The sequence below is a fragment of the Python bivittatus genome, unplaced genomic scaffold (genome assembly GCF_059951505.1).
Source record: "Python bivittatus isolate LINGU-HERP-01145 unplaced genomic scaffold, Pbiv_v1 ctg000330_np1212, whole genome shotgun sequence".
In the NCBI taxonomy this organism is placed as follows: domain Eukaryota; kingdom Metazoa; phylum Chordata; class Lepidosauria; order Squamata; family Pythonidae; genus Python; species Python bivittatus.
This window is the reverse complement of record NW_028277058.1, coordinates 47,142,784-47,164,900: the sequence shown is the minus strand read 5'-3', so window position 1 is coordinate 47,164,900 and position 22,117 is coordinate 47,142,784. Positions and strand designations below refer to the sequence as shown.

Here is a 22,117-nt window from a genome sequence, read left to right as displayed (position 1 = left end):
CAGAATTCCACCTGAGATTCAGGCTGCAGGAAAATGGAGATCTCATCTTTTGATTTTTTTTTCTTTAAAAGGAAAGGCACTCTTCATATACTGCAAGTGTACTTAAGAACTTTCCTTTTCCACTTTGTATATTCTGCTATCTACTGAATAGTTACCTGGTCATGGTGCAGTAGGTGGTTATACAGTTCTGCATGATCAGAAATTTATTTGTAACTAGAAGCTGGAGAGGGGAAAGGAATGATGTGCAAGGCATTTGCAATACCCATTAAGATCCTTTGAGAGAGAGAGAGAGAGGGAGGGAGGGAGGGAGAGGGAGAGAGAGAGAGAGAGAGAGAGAGAGAGAGAGAGAGAGAGAGAGAGAGAGAGAGAGAGGGAGAGAGAGAGAGAGAGAGAGAGAGAGAGAGAGAGAGAGAGAGAGAGAGAGAGAGAGAGAGAGAGAGAGAGAGGGAGAGAGAGAGAGGGAGAGAGAGAGAGAGAGAGAGAGAGGGAGAGAGAGGGAGGGAGAGAGAGGGAGGGAGGGAGGGAGAGAGAGAGAGAGGGAGAGAGAGAGAGAGAGAGAGAGAGAGAGAGGAGGGAGGGAGAGGGAGAGAGAGAGAGAGAGGAGGGAGAGAGGGAGAGAGAGAGAGAGGGAGAGAGAGAGAGGGAGAGAGAGAGAGAGGGAGGGAGGAGAGAGAGAGAGAGAGAGAGAGAGAGAGAGAGAGAGAGAGAGAGAGAGGGAGAGAGAGAGAGGGAGAGAGAGAGAGAGAGAGAGAGAGGGAGGGCAAGCGAGAGAGAGCAAGAGGGAGAGAGAGAGAGAGGGAGAGGGGGGGAGAGAGAGAGGGAGAGAGAGGGAGAGAGAGAGGGAGAGAGAGGGAGAGAGAGAGGAGAGAGGGAGAGAGAGGGAGAGAGAGAGAGGGAGAGAGAGAGAGAGGGAGGGAGGGAGAGAGAGAGAGAGGGAGAGAGAGAGAGAGAGAGAGAGAGAGAGAGAGGGAGAGAGAGGGAGAGAGAGAGGGAGAGAGAGAGGGAGAGAGAGAGAGACCATGGTTGCTCCCTGCCTTGTAATATTATATTTATACTTGTGAACATGGCAAGAAAAAACTTCCTGTGAATATGAGGACTTTGATTTACTCTGGCATTCTAAGACTTCCTCCCTTTACTTTTTTGCTATATTAATGAGCGATTGTGTTTCTTTGTCTGTTGACGTTGCTTATTTATTTATCTATTCCAAATCAATTAGAAACACTAGTGAACATTTTAAAATTGTAGTTTTACATACATCAGAAAACTGATTGGTTGCAAGGATTCAGTGGCAACCTACTTTGGCCTTTGTGGTACGTAAACTTTGTTATAACTGAAATACTTTTTAAAAACTTTTTTTAAATGGAGTATCAAAGAGAGTGTGACATTGATTCAATGTGGGGTACCATGAAATAGATCTCCAGACTTTATAAATGTGTCTGAATATACTTTTAAACACCTGATCCGTACAAATACAGAAGAGAGAATGCTTGTTTTCCATGACATCCATGTCCTGTTCTCCAATGAAACACAACTGGAAGTAAAGAATTAGAAATGGTGGTATGATATTATAGTGGCACAGCAAATAATAATGATAATAATAATAATGCAGGACATGAGTTAGACCCCAGCCTCCAGCTGTATATGGTTATGGTGAGACTGTTACACCGCTGTTCAGTCTAGGGTGTAAGTGGTGGTTTTGGTGACGAACAGGATCCTTGACTGTCAAAGCTGGTTGCTCGGCCTGGCAACTGGAACAGATGATAAATTTTAAGAAAATAAGAAAAGACCTACTGAATCAAGGTCCGCGAAGTCCAGCATCCTGCTTCTCACTTTGGCCAATTTGATGCCTCCAGGAAGCCTACGAGCAGAATACCAAGGCAATAACCCTCACCCGCTCATTGCTCCACACCAACTGTGCCCAGAATAAACTGGATCTACATACAGGCATTAGAAATATTGGGCGTCAATCATTCCAACTCCCTACCCCTTATTAGATAAATAAATGTTTCTTAATAGGGAAAATAGTATATTCAGAAAATCATTTAATTTGTAGAAGGAAGTTGTGTACCTGAGTGCGTGCAGGTGCAGAAAGGATTTGAAAAAAATCTGTCCCAGTGCTGTAACTGTTTAGTGTTTTAAAAAATAAATGAAACATTGGGAGACATAATAATTGGACTTCTGTATTCAGTCTTTTGCTGACTGTGGCTCACAGAAGAGGTCTATGTTCTCCTACCTTAATCTCAGATATTTGAAAATTATTTTAAAATCTCTCCTGGAGCTGATTTTCTACTTGGAAGTGGTAGAAGGTGCTAGTATCGGTGTGGTTAATTTCTATTATAGGTAGTCCTCTCTTACGAACTACAATTGGGACTGGCAACTCCATCTCTAAGCAACGTGGTCATAAAGTGAAAAATCATGTGACTGTGCCTGATTTACAATGGCAGTTAGTTCTGGCTGTGGTTGTTAAGCGAATCACTACAGATCATTAAGTACAATGTCACATGACTGTGACTTGCAACTTCCTGCCAGCTTCCCCATTAACTTTGCTTGTCAGAAGCTGGCTGGGAAGATTGAAAATGGTGATCACGTGATCACGGGACATTGCAATGGCCATAAATGCACACTGGTTGCCAAGTGCCCAACTCATGAACATGTAACTGCAGGTATGCTACGATGGCCGCAACTTTGAGGACTGGTCATAAATCTCCTTGTTCAGTGCTATTGTAACTTTGAATGGTTGCTGAACAAATGGTCAGTAGGCAAGAACTACCTATATATGTTTCCCTATCAGTCTGAAGTTCCCCTGGCTGCCCACACTTTCCAATCTGAAAAAAGGCCTATGGAAAGAGACGCCACCCCTACCCCAATGTCTCATAATGGAAGCATGGGAGTCAGGGAGGAGGCAGAACACAGGAGAGAGTGTTGTACATGGAAAGACATGACATTCACGCACACCTCTTGGCACTTTATTGCTAAACAAGTGCAAGAACACATTCCAGCTGAAATTCTCTTCTTTAAAAGACATTGCAAAAGCAATAGTTCTCTCATCAGACTGAATGAGAATTAGAAGAGAAAAATGGCAGGAGCATCTGTATTCAAGGGGGTAAAAACAATGAGAATTAGCTGCTTTGTGGAAATATTTTTATCCATACCTCTACTAATGGATGCCAGTGGGTTATTGGTTTGCGCGGGTATGCCAGCATTTCATTCCAGTGGTCTCTTCCAAGTCCTTCTGCATCGAGTCCGGTCCTACATACCCCAATAACTTCATTGTGCCCTACTCTAGGATTAAAGAGAGAGTGAAAATTTGTCTACAGAACTGTATATACTCTGCTGTAAAACAATAAAAGTTGTAGATGGAATGACCACCTTATGTATCAAGAAAAGCTAGATTTTGTGCCCTGCATGGGTTGTACAAATTAAGAAAAATGTGATTTCCTTGTTTTATATTTTTTCCCTTCTGCTGTGAATGGAGAAGGTCAAGGAGATACAGGACACTGTCGCACCTGCTGGCCACTGGAATTGTTATTCATTGAATTCTTCCAGCTTCTGAGATTTCATCAAATCTTTCTAGACCTTTTGGATGTGAAAATAATAATGCTTCAGAGAATAAGACTGCCTCTACAAAGTCTAGAAAGTTGCTTTAAAATATACAAAAGAAGAGTTGTAGTTGCTGCAGCTTGTTTTCTTCCTACTGCATTGCAGTCCTTGCATCTTTGTCTGTCCACTACAGGTATCCTTCAACTGCAGTGCATTTTCTGGGTTCACATCTGTTGTTAGGAACACTTTCAAATGTGCCCTTTGAATGTTTATCAAATACTATATTCACCATGAGAACTAGACATATTTTGGACTGGTGATAGAAGCTAAAGATGTTTCTAAGCTCCAGAATCTGGAGTTGGAAATCTTTGGCTTTATACCATCTAAAGGTGAAACAGTAACACTTCTTTATTTTCATGGCAGGTTATCTACATAGAAACCCTGTATGGCTAAAACAGCAAGGGATGACACTGATCAAATAATATGTCTCTGTGTTTTTTTTTAAAGCTGTCTTTGGCTCAAAACCTAGCATTTATTGAGCTATGTTTGCTTCCAGTAGTCTGTCTAACTCCTGAAACTGTCACTGGAGGCGGTGCACTGGGTAATCCTACAGTGATCCTTCGTAGATGGTGGTAGAACTTGGTGGTAGAAAGACTGCTGTCTTTTACCGCCATTTTGTTACCAGCCAAATTCTTGCTCTCTCTCATTCATGTATTAACTTTATCACCATAAGATATGCAAATTACAATCTTCAGGTGCCTATCAATCAGCCTGCTCAGAGTTTTGAGAAAACCTGAGTTTTGAGGGAAGGAAGGAAGGGCAAAATATGTTTTGGCTTGTGTGTGGACATGCAGGTAGCACCTGTCAGGAACACCTGGCAACGAGTCTTTTTCCAGAGTTCATTCAGCAGCTGTGAAGGACAGCTGTACAAATCCAGGAAAAGATACAGATGCTTTAAAGGTATTCCTTTGGAGGCAACATGCACACCCCTGTGCAGTCCAAATCACATTTTGCCCTCTGAATTTGGATCTCTGCACGGTCCCAAAATATTCTAATGAGAAGGGAAGAATCATGAGTATTTTGAAAAAAGGGCAAGGTAGAAGATCAGATAGAGCAGTGAGTAACAGCCCTCCAGACAACAACTTTCAGCTGTAGGTCCCATGTTAATGTATTTATATACATTATATACATTCACAAAATATATTCATTCATTTCTTTGGAAAGAGGAAAACGGAACATACCGGTCATAGTCCATAACAGCGATGGAGAGGCTGACTTGATCCACATTTTCTGGAGGAATGTCAAAAACTATAGCTTCACTGTATACTGGGTTGAGAGTGTTCTTCTTCGTAGTTGTTTTCCTCTTTTTCAGTCGTCGACCATCACACATCAGGGATACTTTGACATAGGGATCTGAGATAACAGGAAGGGAACTGAACAACTAGAAGTACACAGACAACTTTTCCAGCGGAAAAAAATAAAAATAAGCAGCTAGTTCTATCTATGCACCACAACAGGTGACTGTAACCTCTTTGATTATAATGCTTGAATAGGCCTTCTGGAAATTCAGCACCAGGGTCTTGAAATCCTGATAAGACTCTATTTCCCCACCAACTCCACACAGGTAGGCTAAGTCGAAAGGGACCTGCTCACCTGAGGAGCCAGTGATGTCCATCGCTTTGAGATTTCGGCATTTGATGACGGTGAGGGTCATTCTCCCTGCTGTAGGCAAGTAGCAAAGGGAAAACATGATTTCCCCCAGATCAATGCTTTCCTGCAAGGGGAAAAGTATATATATATAGGTTAGCAGTTCTGCCTAGCACTACTATACCAGAAACAAAATCTTGTTTTAAAAACATATTCCAAAATAATATACTTGTTAAATACATCTACGGGGTCTTAGTTTTATTTCACCTTTTTCTCATCTTCCCTAAACTGTCATTATTTGAACGTTGGTATTTAGTACAGAAATGGAAAATCTGTAGCCCTTCCATATATATATGGAATAGGTGAGCATCAAAGCCACTGTCCTGGATGAAACCCAGAACATCCAGGAGTAAATTGGTAAGATGGCACTGAAAGACGAGCTGCTGAGAGAATGCCTGAGTCAGCAGCAGACATGGGAGGAAATTCAAGCAGAGGAAGTGCCATGGCAAGACAAGCCCCTGCATGCAATGACCATGACAGATAGCTGAGTGGCTGACACTGGGAAATACTACCAGTGGCTGGAAAGGATTGCACTGAAAGACAGCACTGAGACATTGGTCATAGCAGCACAAGAACAGGCACTAAACACCAGAGCCATAGAAACAACAGAGGTCCACCACACTAGAGAGGACCCAAGGTGCAGACTGTGCAGAGAGGCCTCAGAGACAGTCCGACACATAGCGGCAGGGTGTAAAATGAAGGCAGGAACAGCATACATTGAATGACACAGCCAAGTAGCTGGCATTGTGTACAGGAACATCTGCACAGTGTATGGGAGATTCAAGTCCCGATGGGAGATGGAGAATAACAGGGCTAAGATCCTGTGGGACTTCCAGATCCAAATGCACAGACAGGTACTGGCCAATCAACCAGACACTGTGGTAGTAGACAAGGAGCAGAAGACAGCAGTAGTGATAGATGTAGCAGTGCCAAGTGACAGCAACATCAGGAACAAGGAGCATGAGAAGCTAGAGAAGTACCAGGGCCTGAAGGAGGAAATAGAGAGGATGTGGAAAGTAAAGGCCAGAGTGTTGCCAGTGGTGGTAGGAGCACTCGGGGCTGTGACTCCTAAACTGGGAGAGCAGCTCCAACAGATCCCAGGAACAACCTCAGAGCTCTCTGTCCAGAAGAGTGCAGTGCTAGGAACAGCTAAGATACTGTGCAGAACCCTCAAACTCCCAGGCCTCTGGTAGAGGACCTGAGATTGAGGAAGACCCAGACTATCCATAGGGGTGAGAGGGGAATTTTTAATATATAGTATACTATATACTATGTGCTATGCTACGCTACGCTACGCTACACTACACTATACTATGCTATACTATACATTATTCTATAATCCAAGTTTAACCACAAAAGGCACCTCCGTTGAAATCCAGATAGGACCCGAGATTGAGGAAGACACAGACTACCCATAGGGGTGAGAAGGGAATTTATTTTTTTTTAATGCATAATTTTTATTAAAGAAAAATTTTGAAAGAGAAAAGTAAGGAAAGGAAAGTAATAAGTAAGTGAAAAAAAGGTGCAGAGAAAGAAATAGGGAGAGGAAAGGAAAGGAAAGGAAAGGAAAGGAAAGGAAAGGAAAGGAAAGGAAAGGAAAGGAAAGGAAAGGAAAGGAAAGGAAAGGAAAGGAAAGGAAAGGAAAAATTGTAAAGAATAACAACTACATTTATTAGTGACTGGAAGCCCCTTATGGAGTTTTTGCTGAAAAAGGAAAAAATGAACTTGTGATTTATGAGTCTGATGATTAGAAAAGGTAGACTATGGAAAGAAGGAAATTATATTATAGCCTTAGAGAGAGAGGATAAAATATAAATGTATTTGTAACTGCTGTTAAGAAGACTGGAAGCTGCTTCTTTATAGGAGATCTGTAGCCCTTCCAATACTGTTTGCTTCCATTAGCTGTCAGTTGAAGGTCAGTTATTATGGGAATTGCAATGCAATATTTAGTGGGCTACAGTTCTGTCTGAATGAATTGGTTTATTAATTAAAAAAAATTGTAACTTAAAAAGATGACCTTACTTCAACCTTCCCTGCAATTGTATTAGACGTCATCTTTTGTAATCTGAGATTAATAGTGATAAAAATCACCATAATTTTTTAAAAGACTGCTTTAGTCTGAGAATGAGAATTGTAGTTCTGTTTTAGAAACAAGAGATTCCCGGATCCATTCTTACACAGATTTTTACAGAAGCTCCATTAATTTTGATGGGAGTTATTCCCAGATAAATGCATATATAATTACTGCTATACCCTGACATATACGAGAGAAACAAATTCTGCTTTTTAATAAAGGACATCTCAATAGCTTCAGATATATTTCTTTACAAGAAAACATGACCAAAAAACATGGTGTCCATGGGGGGAGGGTAAAAAAAAAGTCAAGATGGCAGCCACAACTGCACAATTGAAGCCCTGCCCCTTTTCTATATGTAACCTATGTGTGACACATGCAAAAGGGGAGGGTTTTGATCATGCAGATTTCTTTAACCCTCCCATCCCCCCTCATGGAGATAACACTAAGAGGATGTGGTTAATGTTGACTCTATCTTTATGATGCCAATAATTTTCTTCCTCATTTTAATTATTAAATGCATCTATCTACTTCATAGCTGGTACAAAAATGTATCTTGGTGAGTGAAGTTTCTGTATTAAAGATTAAAATATTCCCATGAATGAATATGTGTGTTTGTGGCTGGGTGGCTGGAGGCATCAGATGATGCCAGATCATTGCTACATGAAGCCTTTCAGGAGGATTCAAGCTTAGTTTGTGTTGTGTCAAATTCAAGTGAAAGGCAAACAGAAGGGGGAAAGGAAAATATTTACTTTGAAACTGGTAGTAAAACAACTTGCCAACTGGGACACTGCTGAGACCTGATGAACACATCCTGCAATGGGCTATAGGATTTAATTGAATTTTCACTCCAGTAGGTAGCACAACTATTACAACAATTTTTGCAAACACACAAGGATAGAGAACAAGGTAAGCCAGTAAAAGGACCTACTTCTTTGGAGGAACATCCATATGGTTGCTTGGGACTGAACTGATAGCTATAATGATCATTCAATAATATATTAGACAGAAACTGCTAAGTCTTCTCCTATTACATATTAATGTGAGCAATGCCTGCATAAAACTATAGCTTAGAAAAGTGTTTCTCAACCTTGGCAACTTGAAGATGTGTGGACTTCAACTCCCAAAATTCCCCAGCCAGCCATGCTAGCTGGGGAATTCTGGGAGCTGAAGTCCATGCATCTTCAAGTTGCCAAGATTGATAAATGCTGTCTTAGAGCAAAATTAGCACAATGCACATGCACAGATTCATTTGCAGTACATATAGCAGCAATGTCCAGAGCCTACTAGTGTTAATTATTCTCATTTTATACTATACAGTATTAGACTTTATTGATTTATAGTCAAAGGTCAAAAAGAACCTCCAAATTAGCTCTCAGATTATAAATGTCATACAAAACTGCATTGATATATTTGTAAATTATGTTTTATGGAACACAAACATATAAAACAATACTTTTATGCCTAGGTGGAGTAAAAAGAGTAAATTATTAGGGATGTAAGATTTTCTTTTGGTTTAAAATTGCATAAATGTGTTGGATAATATGTGAATATATGGAACATGAACTGGATTTAGTAACTGGTATCAGAGAGCTGGGATGGGCTATAGCTCCTTGCTGAGTATGTACTTGATCAGGTTTCATGATTGAGGTCACAGAACCCTGGTTTAGATGAATCCTGCAGAATGTGGGCATGGAGTTTCAAAATCTAGAGGAGTAGAAGTCACTGGACCTTTTGGTGCCTGAATTTCTCCTGCAACCAGGATGGTTTAGCAGCAGCATCCAAAATCGAATAGCTAAGGGGAGCAACCACTGACTTCTGCTCTCTTTGATCTAAGGCAGGGCTGAGCATCTAGCCCCATCATCCCTTCTGAGGGTCTCAAAACTCTCCAGAGCTTCCCAGGACACATAAGACCAAAACAGTTAATTGTTTTTTGAGAAGACAGAGGATGAGGAACTGTTACGGGTGAAATGGGTGTTTTAAGAATCTTAATTCCCTCAAGCCCTTACAAACCAGGCAGAAGTTTCCACCTACTCTGGGAGTGCTATCTGTGTGCTGTGAAAAGGAGTGTTGGAGGCCCCTTGCAGCTGATGTGATGGCCACCCTTGCAGAAGACAATGGGCTCACTCGTACACCCCTGGCAATGTGCTTTTCCTTTCTCACAAAGGTGAGAATCGCTACTGCTGGGAATGATGGTAATGGAGCACAAGAGCTCTGACTGTAGGTGGAACTGCTGCTGTCTTGTGCTATGCTTTTACCGGCACAGCTTCTTGCATTCTGACCAAATGTATATCTAAGTAGGCTTTGGGCTCAGAGTTTGCCCTTGGTGGCTCATGAGGAATATCAAGTGACAGGTTGTGGTTGACAGAGTTCTACTAGGCTGGGAATGTCTTTCAATAGTAGAGGAACTACTAATAAACTACTAATAAACTCACAGATCTCAATTTAGTGTCAGTCACTTCTTGGGGCCTTGCAGAATGGCCATTAAGATGGCATTATGGCAACATTGCCCATAAGTCTTTGCTAGCTCCCAAAGTGCAATTGAACAATGAGGAAGAGAAGGATGAAGATGTTGGTACTGAGGGGAGCTGCTGTAGGGAGTTGCAGCTTAGGGTAGCCCTTCATTTAATTTTTGGCTGTGCACAAATGAAAATATCAACCTTGTGATTAAAAAAAGAAGCTTGTTGGGCAAGGTTCTGTTCTCTGGCAGCCAGAGCAGAAATGGCCAGTCATCTGGTCAGAGCTACAGGCACAGAGTCCTTTAGTTGAATGAGAGGGGGCAATCCTGCAGCAGAACAATTACAGCCCAGTAAGTCACAGAATCAACATTTCGAGAATTTTTTTTATAATTTTAGAATTTTGATAGTGAAAAAGGAAACAGTTTGCTTCCTAAGCCTCCTGCTCCCTTCCTTCCTCATAAATTCTTCCCTCAAAATAGCAAAAACAGCCCCCCCATTTGTTCCAAACCATTCTGGTTTCATCATCATAGGACCTATTGCATTCCTTGGGAAACTGGGAGGCCAAGTTATTTATTTTTATTTATTTATTTTCTTATTTATCAATTTGTATGCCACCTCAATCACTAGAAAGTGATTGAACTGCTAGTTTTATCAGTTTTGCACATACACAAGAGGCAGCAAACTGGCTGGGGAATGCTGGGAGTTGAAGTCCACATATCTTCAAGTTGCCAAGTTTGAAAAACACCAGGATAGATAATTTTATCTGAAAAGATTATGGTGATCTCACACCTCACCCTCAGCCAGGGTTGCAAATGCATGTGACATGCTAACTTCTGTATTTTGGTTCTTGAAGCCTTCCCAGAATGGGTGGGACTCACATTTGGGGGCTTCCTTTCAACTGGAGGGAGTTTGGTGGCATTTAAGGGCAAAAATGGCTTAAGGCACCTATTCCAGCTCTTAATACTCCAGTATGTTCCTTTCAAAACATGTCCAGGCAATGTTCTCTTTTCAAGTATAGCCATCAACATAGTAGCCCAAAACTCAGATGATTCTTCAGCCAAGGGACCCTACCCATCCCTGCACTATGCTGTATTTTTCTTAATCATAATTTGTTTAAGTCATCAATAATACTATATTAGGCCTATGCTAGATAATTCTGATTCTTCCTCAAGTTATTAATCTGTCTGACAAAATACCCCACTCCCAAATTATCTAGCATAAGAAAAATAAGCACTGAAAGGATTACATATTTTTGCATCCTATGAGAGAGATGAAAAGAATGAATGAATAATTGTCCAGATAATGCAAGGAAGGCAAAAAAGGATTAAATAAAAAATGGTGTAACTGAACAATTATTGCCCTTAAACAAAATAAAATGTTGCAATGTCATGCTTGGGCTGTAAAAAGGAAGGAGGAAGGGAAAGGTGGGAACAGCAAAACAGAATGGAAAGGACAGTTAGAGTGGAAACAAAATAATTGATGGAGTGTTTGTAAGAATGGGCCAAATGAGAATGGAAATGAGGATGATTTAAAAAACAAATCAGCTTGTTACATTTGCAAATTGTTTACGAGAGAGAGCACTATCATACAGAAACTGAAGATGAGGGTCTAAGCAAGTGTAATTGTTTGCTAAGCCAAATTTCCATCTTTCTCTCCTTCAGTGCCCCCACTCCCAGTATCGCCATCCATTCTAAAGGCCGTCATTGGGAGAATTTATGCTGGTCTGATTGCAAAGGGTCACTCTGATTGGAAGGCAAACCTATCAATCACACATCCAATACTCTCTTCCACCCCTGCCCTTTCTTATCTTCCAAGGCATTTTACCCAAATGTCAACAGATTTTTATCTTCCTCCCACTGGTCATTTTTGAGTGGTCATCGCTGTGCTGCTCCTTGCAGTGCGGCAGAGCTTCCAAACTATGTATCTGTCAGAGTCATCTGTCAGGAGTCATCTGTCAGAAAACTTTGAATGTGGTCAAACCAGCCAAAAATGCCTGTCCCACCTTGAATGAGTTAAAAGTATCCTGTATTGGCCTACTCTACACTGGATCCAGGCTTTGCCAGATGTCTGTGTACAGTCCACAGGGACAGTATTCACTCATCATACTAGACCCAAACTAAATCCCATTGGCTTTAGCATGATTTGTGAGCCCAGCTTATGTTTCTAAAGCTTTAATTAAAGCCTCGCTCACTGTATTCAGGAGCTTCACAGCTGGATTAGTGGAGCTCGCAGTGCAAGACTTGGGTTTGCACTCTCTCACTTCACTCTTGTGAAGTGGCAAGCTTGTGATTTAGAATTCTAAGAAGGAAAAGGAAAAAGAAAACCTAGTTCATTCGCACCACATCAGCAAACAGCCAGAGTAAGCCCCACCATATAATTGGCTTTGTGTGTCTCAGAAAGCTGAAAGGGCTGCTGCTAAAGTCAGAATGTTATACTGCATATATATTAGGAAAAAATTGGGAGCCAGTTTTGTCTAGTAGTGAAGGCACCAGGCTAGAATCCAGGAGACTGTGAGTTCTAGGCCCACTTTAGGCATGAAAGCCGGCTGGGTGACTTTGGGCCAGTCACTCTCATTCAGCTCAACTCACCTCACAGGGTTGTTGTTGTGGGGAAAATAGGAGGAGGAAGGAGTATTAGCTATGTTCACCGCCCTGAGTTATTTATAAAAATAAGAAAGGTGGGATTAAAAAAAAACAAAGCCCCACTCATATTAAAAGACACTCTATTCAAAAGAACAGGCCATGAGGACCAAATCTCTATGGCCCTGCTGAATTGTAAAATAGAAAGCCTTGCCCCTCTCTGCATAACAATGAACTATGATAATATATTTAAAAAGCCACCTCCCTTTAATGTTAAATAATTGCATGCTGCTGGAGCTATTTATATCTTGATCACTAGAGGTTACACTTGGTCTAAGCTGAGCCAAGTGTATCATAGTTGGAATTTGTCTTCCCCTTTGGGTCATTTTTTCTGTAACCAATTTTTCCCACCCATGGCCAATGTTAGAGAAATTTGGTGACAAATACTTTACACAACTACCTCAGTAGTTCTCAGGATGGGGCCTGAAGCAGTGTTTCTCAACCTCAGCAACTATAAGATGTGTTGACTTCAACTCCCAGAATTCCCCCCAGCATGGCTGGCTGGGGGGAATTCTGGGAGTTGAAGTCCACACATCTTAAAATTGCTGAGATTGAGAAACTTTGCTGTGGTGGACTGCCTTCATTGACAGAATCCTGCCTGTGGAAAGAGTAAGGCTGGCATTCAACGTGTACAGGATCATATGTCTTTGGAACTTTACTCCAATCATTCTGCATGTTTTCCTTTCAGCTCTGATTTTTAGATGAGTCTTGAAAAATTCCCTCTTCAAAGCTACCTTTGATTGATTCCACATATTAAAAGAAGAACTTTGCCATTTAGCATAATCATTTGTGGGTGCTTTAAAAAAAAAAAAATCCAGGGGACTAGAATGGATTATTTCCCCATCTTCCTATGGGTAATGGCTTTGACACCGTTTGGGTTATTGTAGGCTTTCATTTTATTAAAAAAAGGAACTTTTTCTTGTTAAAGAAAATGTAACCATGGTCATTGCTAAGATAGTACTTTGCATGCTGTGCACACACAATCTAACTCTGCATTTGCAGGGAGCTTCTGTTTTCTACAGCCTCAAAGGTATTTTTTGCATCACTCTGGCTGTCCATGTGAACAAGGATAAGGTTTATTATCAATCATAGATTGACCTAAGAATGAAATCAGTGAGACACTAGTTCATATTTCCACTTGCCTAAACTTAATAAAGACATAATATAACTCTACCTTGTGACACCCCACGCTCACCCCAGATTTAATGTAAACACCATTTACTGTTGATAGGTTTTAATTATGGGTTCAGTTATGAGTTGATTTGGTATGGGGTTACTTTACATTTATTTATAATTCTGTGTTAAGTTCTTATTTTTATTAGTATTAGCTATCTTCCACACCTGGTCTGATGGGAAAGAAAGTGATAATAATAAATGGTAATAATAATAATGGGAGTGAGGTAAATCTCAGTGAAATGTAGGCTATAGGAAAATGAAAAGGTTAATTGGAGACAGGATTTAAAGTCTTCCTATAAGGCTATGTCTGAAATTTTATTTTTCTCTCTAGAAGAAAGTAAATGTCACATACAGATCTGAAACAGTGGAGCCTACTGGTCTCTGTATTCGGAAGGTTATCAGTTAATATGATAATATGATAAGAATCTTGAGAGGGTGTGGATTGAAAACCCACTGTTATCATACAGTGCAACTGATGATGTGGTAGCTACAGAAGGAAATCATCTGGAGAAGTCTAATGACACAAGACTTACGTATTTTGACATCTCTTAAAACTTTTTTGAGACGTGGTACTTACTGTAGTGGCACAGTGGATGTCTTTCCATACTGTAGCCTCTCTAGATAAATCAGAAACTTCAAAAAAGTTATCAAGAATAACTTCCCCAATCATATCATGTCTAGAAAACCTGTCAAAATCATACACGCTGAAATGTAGCTTCCTGTTGCAAAGTTGATCATAGGCTACAGGAAACTGAAAGGTTTCATTGAAGACAGGGTTTAAAGTCTTCCTATGAACCCGTGTCTGAAACTTTTTTTTCCTGTCTGGAAGAAGGTAGATTTTCACATACGGATCTGAAGTGCCTGTAAAGTCTTTAGCTGGTAACTCCAAAGCTTTAACAATGGTGACCAAAAGCAGTTCATTTTCATAATCATATTTGAGGGTAAAGTTAAGTTTTCCACAGGTTTTCACATCCTCTTTCTTGTCTTCAGAATCCACAGACTTCTGTTTGTAAAGCTCAGGTTTTATACGTCCAATGCTGGTCGTTGTCTCTCCCCTTTGTAAAACGGGTTCTGGGCCCATGTTAAAATCAATGCTGGACACCTGCATTTGTCTTGGCAAATGTCTCCTGAAAGAATTGTGCCTGCATTTACAAACAGAAAGAAATTAGCTTTGATTATCTTGAAGGGAAAGAAAAATAACTTCGGTAGCACTAAAAATGAAAGAAGTAAATCAGCACTTCACATTTAACAAGTTTCCAATATTGTTACAATTCTCCTGAGAGAACAGTTATTAACAACACTAGATAATCCAAGAAGATAATTCAATAATTCAGTTCAAGAAAAATGTTGATAATTTGGAAAACAGAAAATGGAGAATAAAGTAGATCAGAAGTAGATCACCCTCCTAAATTACATCTGGTTTCCTTATATTTATTTTTTGTTGCTGTTTCTCCTGTACCCCAGCTAAAGTCCACAAGACTGAGGCTGTGGACACATATCATCAGTGAATGATTTGTATTTTATTTTCTCAGAAGTACTACTTTTACTTATATTCAGACATTCTACTAAAGGGAAAAATCCTCAAGAGGCTGTTTTTTTCACCCCCCTTGAGCAAGAATGCCAGTCTGAAGTCAGCATGAGCAATGAAGGCCTGGCCTGTTCTGTCTGTCCTGTTGCATGGTCACATTGCCTTTGAACATGGAAGCAAAATGGCTTTTTGTGCAGATAGCCAGGGGCACCTTTCTGAAGCACCATGTGCAGCTGCTTTAATAATGCAAAAAGAGGTACTTCAGAGGGTGTGCCATGCATCCTGAAGCACAGTTCAAAGGATTTGTACAGTTCTACTATCTGGCTCTGTGATTTCCTAGTCTGAAAAAGCCCCATAAGAGAAATTCCCTAGATGCGTCTTCTCTTGGGACCTAACAGAAGCCTAGGAAGCTGTTGATAGCTACAGAGATGATTGTACCATGTACTATGGACATCCATAGACATCCGTCGGTGACCTTATTACTAAATGAATGCAAGACCATCACTCTCCCCCACCTGAGAGTCTCAGTGAAATTTTCTTCTTCTTTGGAAAAGAAAATCCTGAAGCAAATGCCATTTCATTAAATGGAATGAGATGTGCTAGAAAAAATATATATATGCAGATTTCTTCTGTGCAGCTCTATTTAAAACACCTGTACTGAATAGAGAACATTGTTCCCTTGGCCTCTATTGTTAACAAGTTTATAGTCTGCCTAAGTTGGATGCTACAGAGAGTTATACCCCAGCAGGAGTCATACGCAATGATATTTGTGCTCGAGGAAGTCAATGCCCTAATGACACAGTAGCTTGCGTCAGTTTCTGAGTCCCAACCTTTCAGGGAGACAGTTGATTGATGTGTTAATTATTCAAATGTGTTTTGTTCCCATGGCAACGTGGGAATGCTTTTCTTATCCACAGAAACTATGGGATTTGTATGATTGCCCTACAAAAGAGGTCAGGAGCACAGCTAATTAGAAACTGCACACTTAACAGCTCACATCTGCAGTGCTGTTCCTCCCCCTGCCATGTCCATGCACTTTGATTTGTTGCTCTGTCTGGACACATCTTCATTCTTCAGAGCCTTGAGGGCAAACAAAAAATGGTCCTCCATGTCCTAGAGTACATAAGCACCCCTATCCTCAGCAGGGTCATGTCAGATCAGTAGCTCCACTGAAATTGGCCAGTGGGGATTTGTACCTGAGGAACAGCAGCACTGAAAGTCGCCAGATGAATTGCTCCTGCAGATTTAGTGCAATCTCAGTTTCTTTATTAAAATAGCATTAATGGGATGTCTTCAATTCCTCCCCCTGCATGGAGTGGAACACTTCAAAATATCCAGAGTCCATGTCCCTTTCAGACAAGAATAGCCAATTCCGCAAAGTGCAGAGGAAACAGTAAACCAATTTATTCAAACAATTTATGTTTCAGACTGACTCTTGCAGATGGAGTCACTCTCATCTGGCATGGCTCCAGTTTTGCCTGACACTTTGGCTCAGAGTTTGTGTTTCCCTGCCCAAGCTCTGCTACCTGTGCTCTCATCCTACAGAGGACTTTTCTTCTGAACCAAGACCTTCCTCTCCCCATCTACTTCCACCACCTCCTTCTTCTTCCCTTGGTTGCCTTAGATGCCACCCTTAATACCTCTGTTCTACTCTCTCTTGCCAGGCTACAGCTGCAGTTTCTTTCTAGCACCAGGCTCCTGCCTGGCTATGCACAATATCCCAGATCCAGCATCAGAGGAAAACAAAATCAACACCAACATAATGCTTTTCAGCTGGCTCAATTTCATGCATTCAGCTGTGAGCCAAACTATTTAATCAAGGAATGAGACATCGGTTGTTAAACAGGCATGTGTTAACCTTAACTTAGATGCTGGTGGTTTCTTCTATCCATTTAGTGGCAGCACAAACCAAGATGCTATGGTGCCCTTGGGCCACAAGAGGAGGGCTGCATTTGGCAGAGAGACCAGGAATAGGAGAACACTCAAATTCAACAAAAATGTTTTAATACACTTTGAATAAATAACATAACACATATTACCACCTAAATGGTAGATTAAGGAAGATCCCTTAAGATCATGCTGTAAAGAGAGTAACACCATTCAGACAATTGTTCCTAGGAATGGGGCCCATAACTCCAGAGTCTAGCATCATGTAAGAAGGTATATCAGTGATACTCTTGATGACTATATGCTAACTTCTGAAATAAGGCCAGTTGCTAGGGAACAGCATTGGAAGAAGGCTGACACCCTCTTGTCCATGTGTCTGATTTCTGTAGCATAGAATGTTGGACAAGATGATCCACTGGCACATAAATTGGAACATTGTAGACAAATCTTGGTCAGTGGTCATTCTGAAAGAAACTTTAACTGATGGTTTTGAGCTAACTACTGATAGTGGTGACTTAACCACTATCCATGTTTAAAATAAAGCAATCTTTTATTTTGCATTTATTCAGTTATTCAGAAGATAGTCCTCGCTCTTAAGGCTTCAGCTGATTGGCTATGTATTGCTGAAAGAAGTGGGATATACATCACTTACAAAGCTTTTTCTTCAGGCAAGCCATGCATGGCCGTAGATTCAGAGAATGTGGGGTTGGAAGGGAACTTGGAGATCTAGATATTTACTATTACATTCATTCAATATCTCTGCTGATAACTGCAGTTATCTTGGTTGGGCTGGATATACAGCTTATTAACACCTCAATTTTGATCTGGAAGATTTTTCTGAGGTCCACATCCTAACCCGATAGTTGGATTCTAATATTTAAAAAACAAGACTTACAAGTCTATGAATTTGCTTCAGTATATTCCTACGCTTGAATTCATATGCTTGCAATTAGTTTTAATGCAGATACTGGTTTTACATTTCCTGAACCAATATAATATAATGTTACATTCCACTGTAATGTTGGAAGTTTTCTAAATAGCAGCATAACAGATGCTTCCAAAGAGATATATATTAAGGGAAAATAAATACAAGCATGCATGTTTTGATGAATATAACCACAAAAAGCCTTTATATTAAGGAAAATGCTTTTAATAATGAGCATTGGGAAAAGCACAGAGGAAAATTTGAATACATAATTGCACACACGGATTTTCATGAAAACTGTTTAAAAAGTATTTAAAATTGAATGACAAAAATAATTATGCTTGGAACAATGAGAAAATGAATGAAAATGAAGTACTTAGTAGACAGATTTATTCATTTCTACTTGCCAATTCCCCTGGACAGGACACTAAAAAGCTGCGTCATGTCCACCGAGCTGTGTTGACCAGCTTCAAGAATCTAAGTTCTACCAGGAGATGCCAGGAGCTGAACCTGGAACTTTCTGGCTACCAACAGTATAGTTTACTTTTATTCAATTATAAGGTTGTGTATAGTGGCCTAGTACCTATACCCATCCTAAATAGATTCCTTATGGATTAGTCCCTATATTAGTCCCTTATGGATTAGCCTTCTACATAGTAAGAACACACAATTTATGAGAAAATTTCATTATAACCTTGAATAGATAAGGGAACCAACAGTGGTAAAAGACAGGTTGGAAGGAATTTACTACATCTCTCCTCTCCTCCAGTCTCTGAAACCCTCAATATTAGCAAGAATCCCCCAGCTCCAAAGATCAATTTGTTAAATGCAAACTTGCCATCTTCTAGCTGCAAAGAAATGGATTTCAATCTAATCTCAGTGGTATGTTTTCTGGAATTAAAAAAAAGAAAAGAAAGAAAGAACAAAGAAAATCAGAATCTTATTTTGTTGTGTCCAGATATAAAAGCTGTAGTCCCCGATTTTTTCTCATTACTAGACAAAATGTTACATTCTGAAAGAAGCCAGGTTCTCTCCTGATCAATGATAATGAAAGTCTAAAAACAAAAAATCTACAAGATATGACTGAAAATGAATACAGCAAATGTGAGAATTTTGTTTACAGAGTTGGTAGAGTTCAGCAAAATCACAAGAAAGTGTGATGAAGGCTAATTTTCTAAAATTAAAATTTGAGTTAAAACTAGTGAATGTAGAACATTTGTCCTCATCTACTTTAAAATCATAAAGTAAATGAGACTACATTCAAATTCTCATTCCTAATTTCAGATCTTGGAGAAAACTGTAAATTTGATGTGATGAAATGATCAGACTGAACTGCCCCATAAACCCTTTCACTCATAAATGTATGATTTGCAGGGATTGCTTTTTTCCCCCTTTCCCATCAACCAGAATACTTTTCATGAACTTTCAAGTGAAGTGAAATTGCATTCTGGAGGTAAACAAACAGCAACACAAAACTCCTTCTTCAGATGTCATTTATTGCTGTCAGGGATCTAGACATGAAGACCCTTTTTTTTTCATTTGCAGGCCTCTTTTTAAATATTACAAAATAGGAGAATGTGAAATATTTAATTAAGGTTCATTTCATTGGTTCCCCTTCCTATACACTGAGTCTTCAGATTAAATGAAGAATCTAGAAAGTCATGATTCAAGGTTACCTTAGCTAGTTTTCCTTTCAGCAGGGTCATTTAAACTCTGACAGTTTTATTATTAATACATAGAAATGAAAAACATATGCTTTCTACAGGCATTGCACTCTTTGTTGAAAGCAACAAGGAAGAGGTTACAGACTGAAGCATTGGTCCTGCACGGATACAGTATTTATTCACATTCTTAGCACATAAGCATAAGAGACCCAGAATACTGAAGCTCACATCTACGTAAGAATTCAGTTTCTAACAATAAAGTATACAGTGACTCAGTGAAAATCTCCCATGGAGGTAGACAATAGAACTCATGAGAGAGGTTTTGGAGTTGAGTTGACAGCAGATATACTAGTTGTACCATCTCCTGAATTGGAGTGATGTGTCACTGCTACTGTTGCTCTCCATAACATCTGCCACTGCCATTTCTATCCCTTTTTCTCTGTCCCTCCAAATATATTTTTGGAATTATATTAGGAGCAGCATGGAGAATCTGGCCCTTATTCCTCTCTAGAAAGGCTTATTTGGGGCATATAGATTATACCCAAAATGGTTCTGGCTGGGGATGGTGGGAGTACTATTTCAGCAAATCTGAAAGAATTTGCTGAAGACCACAGATTACTTATATATCCATGAAATGGACATCAGGGCTTATGGTACCAATTTCCCAGTGACACATGTACTGGTACATTTTGGTGCAAATTGAAAAGGGGCATTTATTGCGTATATGATCTGATTATCATGATATAATCTTGAATATACTATATACCCACCATTTTCAAGAAGAACATCAGGAAGTCCTGAATTTCATTGATAGAGAACCAGAAGAATTATGGAATGAACTTAAAGAAGTCATTAAGGATGAAGTGAGAAGAGACTGCCAAAATAAATAAAGAGAAGAAGGCAAACTGTATGTCAGAGCAAACCATGTAAATTGACAAGAAGAGAAGCCAAAGCCAAGAAAGACAAAACTCCCAGAAAGCAACTTAAGAAAGATTTTCAAAGAGGTGTTAGAAGAGAAAAGAAGCAGTATTACAACAACATCCGTAAAGACAATGAAGATGGAAACAGACATAGAAAAACAAGGAAAGTCTTTCAAAAGATCTCTGAACTCAAGGAGGTTCCAGCTTCGAACTGGTAAGCTAAAGCAGGGTTCCTCAACCTTGGTGACTTGAAGATGTGTGGACTTCAACTCCCAGAATTGAAGCCATGGCTGGCTGGGGATTTCTGGGAGTTGAAGCCCACACATCTTCAAGTCGCCAAGGTTGAGGAACCCTGTGCTAAAGGATGCCAATGGGCAGAGAGTAATCGATTCAAAGGAGATCAAAGGACGATGGAAGGAGCATACTGAAACACTATACAGTAAAGATGTCATCATCCAAGATACCTTAGAAGATATTCCTTACTTACAAGAACCTCTAGTACTAGAAGATGAAGTTTGATCAGCACTGCAGTCATTACCAAGTTGGAAAGCTACAGGAACTGATGGAATACCCACTGAAATATGGCAAGCAACAGAAGAAAAATCAGTCAAGGTTCTAACCAACCTAGGCCAGCAAATCTGGAGAATGACACAGTGGCCAATCAATTGGAAGATGTCAATCTAACCTTCAAATACCAAAAAAAAAGGAGGCTTAACACAGTGTACAAATTATTATACAATATCCTTAATTTCACATGCTAGCAAAATAATGCTTAGGACCATCCAACATAGATTAGAGTCCTACATGGAAAAAGAGATGCCAGATGTTCAAGCTGGCTTTAGAAAAGGTCAAGGAACATGAGACATTATTGCTGATGCATGCTGGATAATTAAGAAAGCCAAAGAATACCAAAAAGAAGTCAGTATGTGCTTCATCGATTATAGAAAAGCATCTGATTATGTTGATCACATCAAGCTGTGGAAAACGCTGAGAAAAATGGGATTCCCAGAACATCTCATTGTCCTCACAAGAACCTTAGATACAGATCAGGAAGTCACAGTACGGGCAGAACTTGGTGAAACAGACTGGCTCCAAGCCAGCAAAGGAATGAGACAAGGCTGCATACTCTCCCTTTATTTATTCAACCTATATGCTGAATATAGGAAAGAATTAAGGAAAGCTAGATTGGAAGAAGATGAGTGTGGTTTTAACTTTGGAGGAAGAAACACCCTAACCCTAACCCTAACCCGTGCTATGCTGATGACACTAATCTGATAGCTGAAAATGTAAAGTATCTTCAAACCCTAGTACTAGAAGTCAAAGAGCATAGTGAAAAAATGGGACTAAAATTAAATATAAAGAAGACCAAACTAATGACCACAGGTAGAACAACCAGCCTTAGAACTGACAATGAAGATACTGAAGTGGTGGATGTCTTCTGCCTTTTAGGATCAATCATCAACAGTAAAGGAACAAGCAGTCAAGAAATACACGCAGACTAGCACTTGGTACAGCAGCCATGAAGGCCTTGGAAAAGATATTCAAATGTCGTGATGTAACTACACCTACAAAGATCAGAATTGTGCAAGCCCTGTGAC

General features: G+C 40.0%; 1 protein-coding gene across 2 annotated transcripts in view; it reads right to left on the bottom strand.

The window, feature by feature from the left end:
• Positions 1-1,676: 1,676 nt before the first annotated feature.
• The window catches only part of SYT10 (synaptotagmin 10), a 38,080-nt gene continuing 17,639 nt past the window's right edge, over positions 1,677-22,117 (bottom strand). For both annotated transcript variants that reach the window (XM_007428388.1, XM_088141556.1), the window contains exons 3-7: positions 14,173-14,737; positions 5,194-5,314; positions 4,782-4,953; positions 3,153-3,282; positions 1,677-1,748 (exon numbers count right to left, since the gene is read on the bottom strand). In XM_007428388.1, coding sequence (XP_007428450.1) covers positions 1,677-1,748; positions 3,153-3,282; positions 4,782-4,953; positions 5,194-5,314; positions 14,173-14,737 — 1,060 coding nt within the window. The remainder of the gene's footprint in view (positions 1,749-3,152; positions 3,283-4,781; positions 4,954-5,193; positions 5,315-14,172; positions 14,738-22,117) is intronic.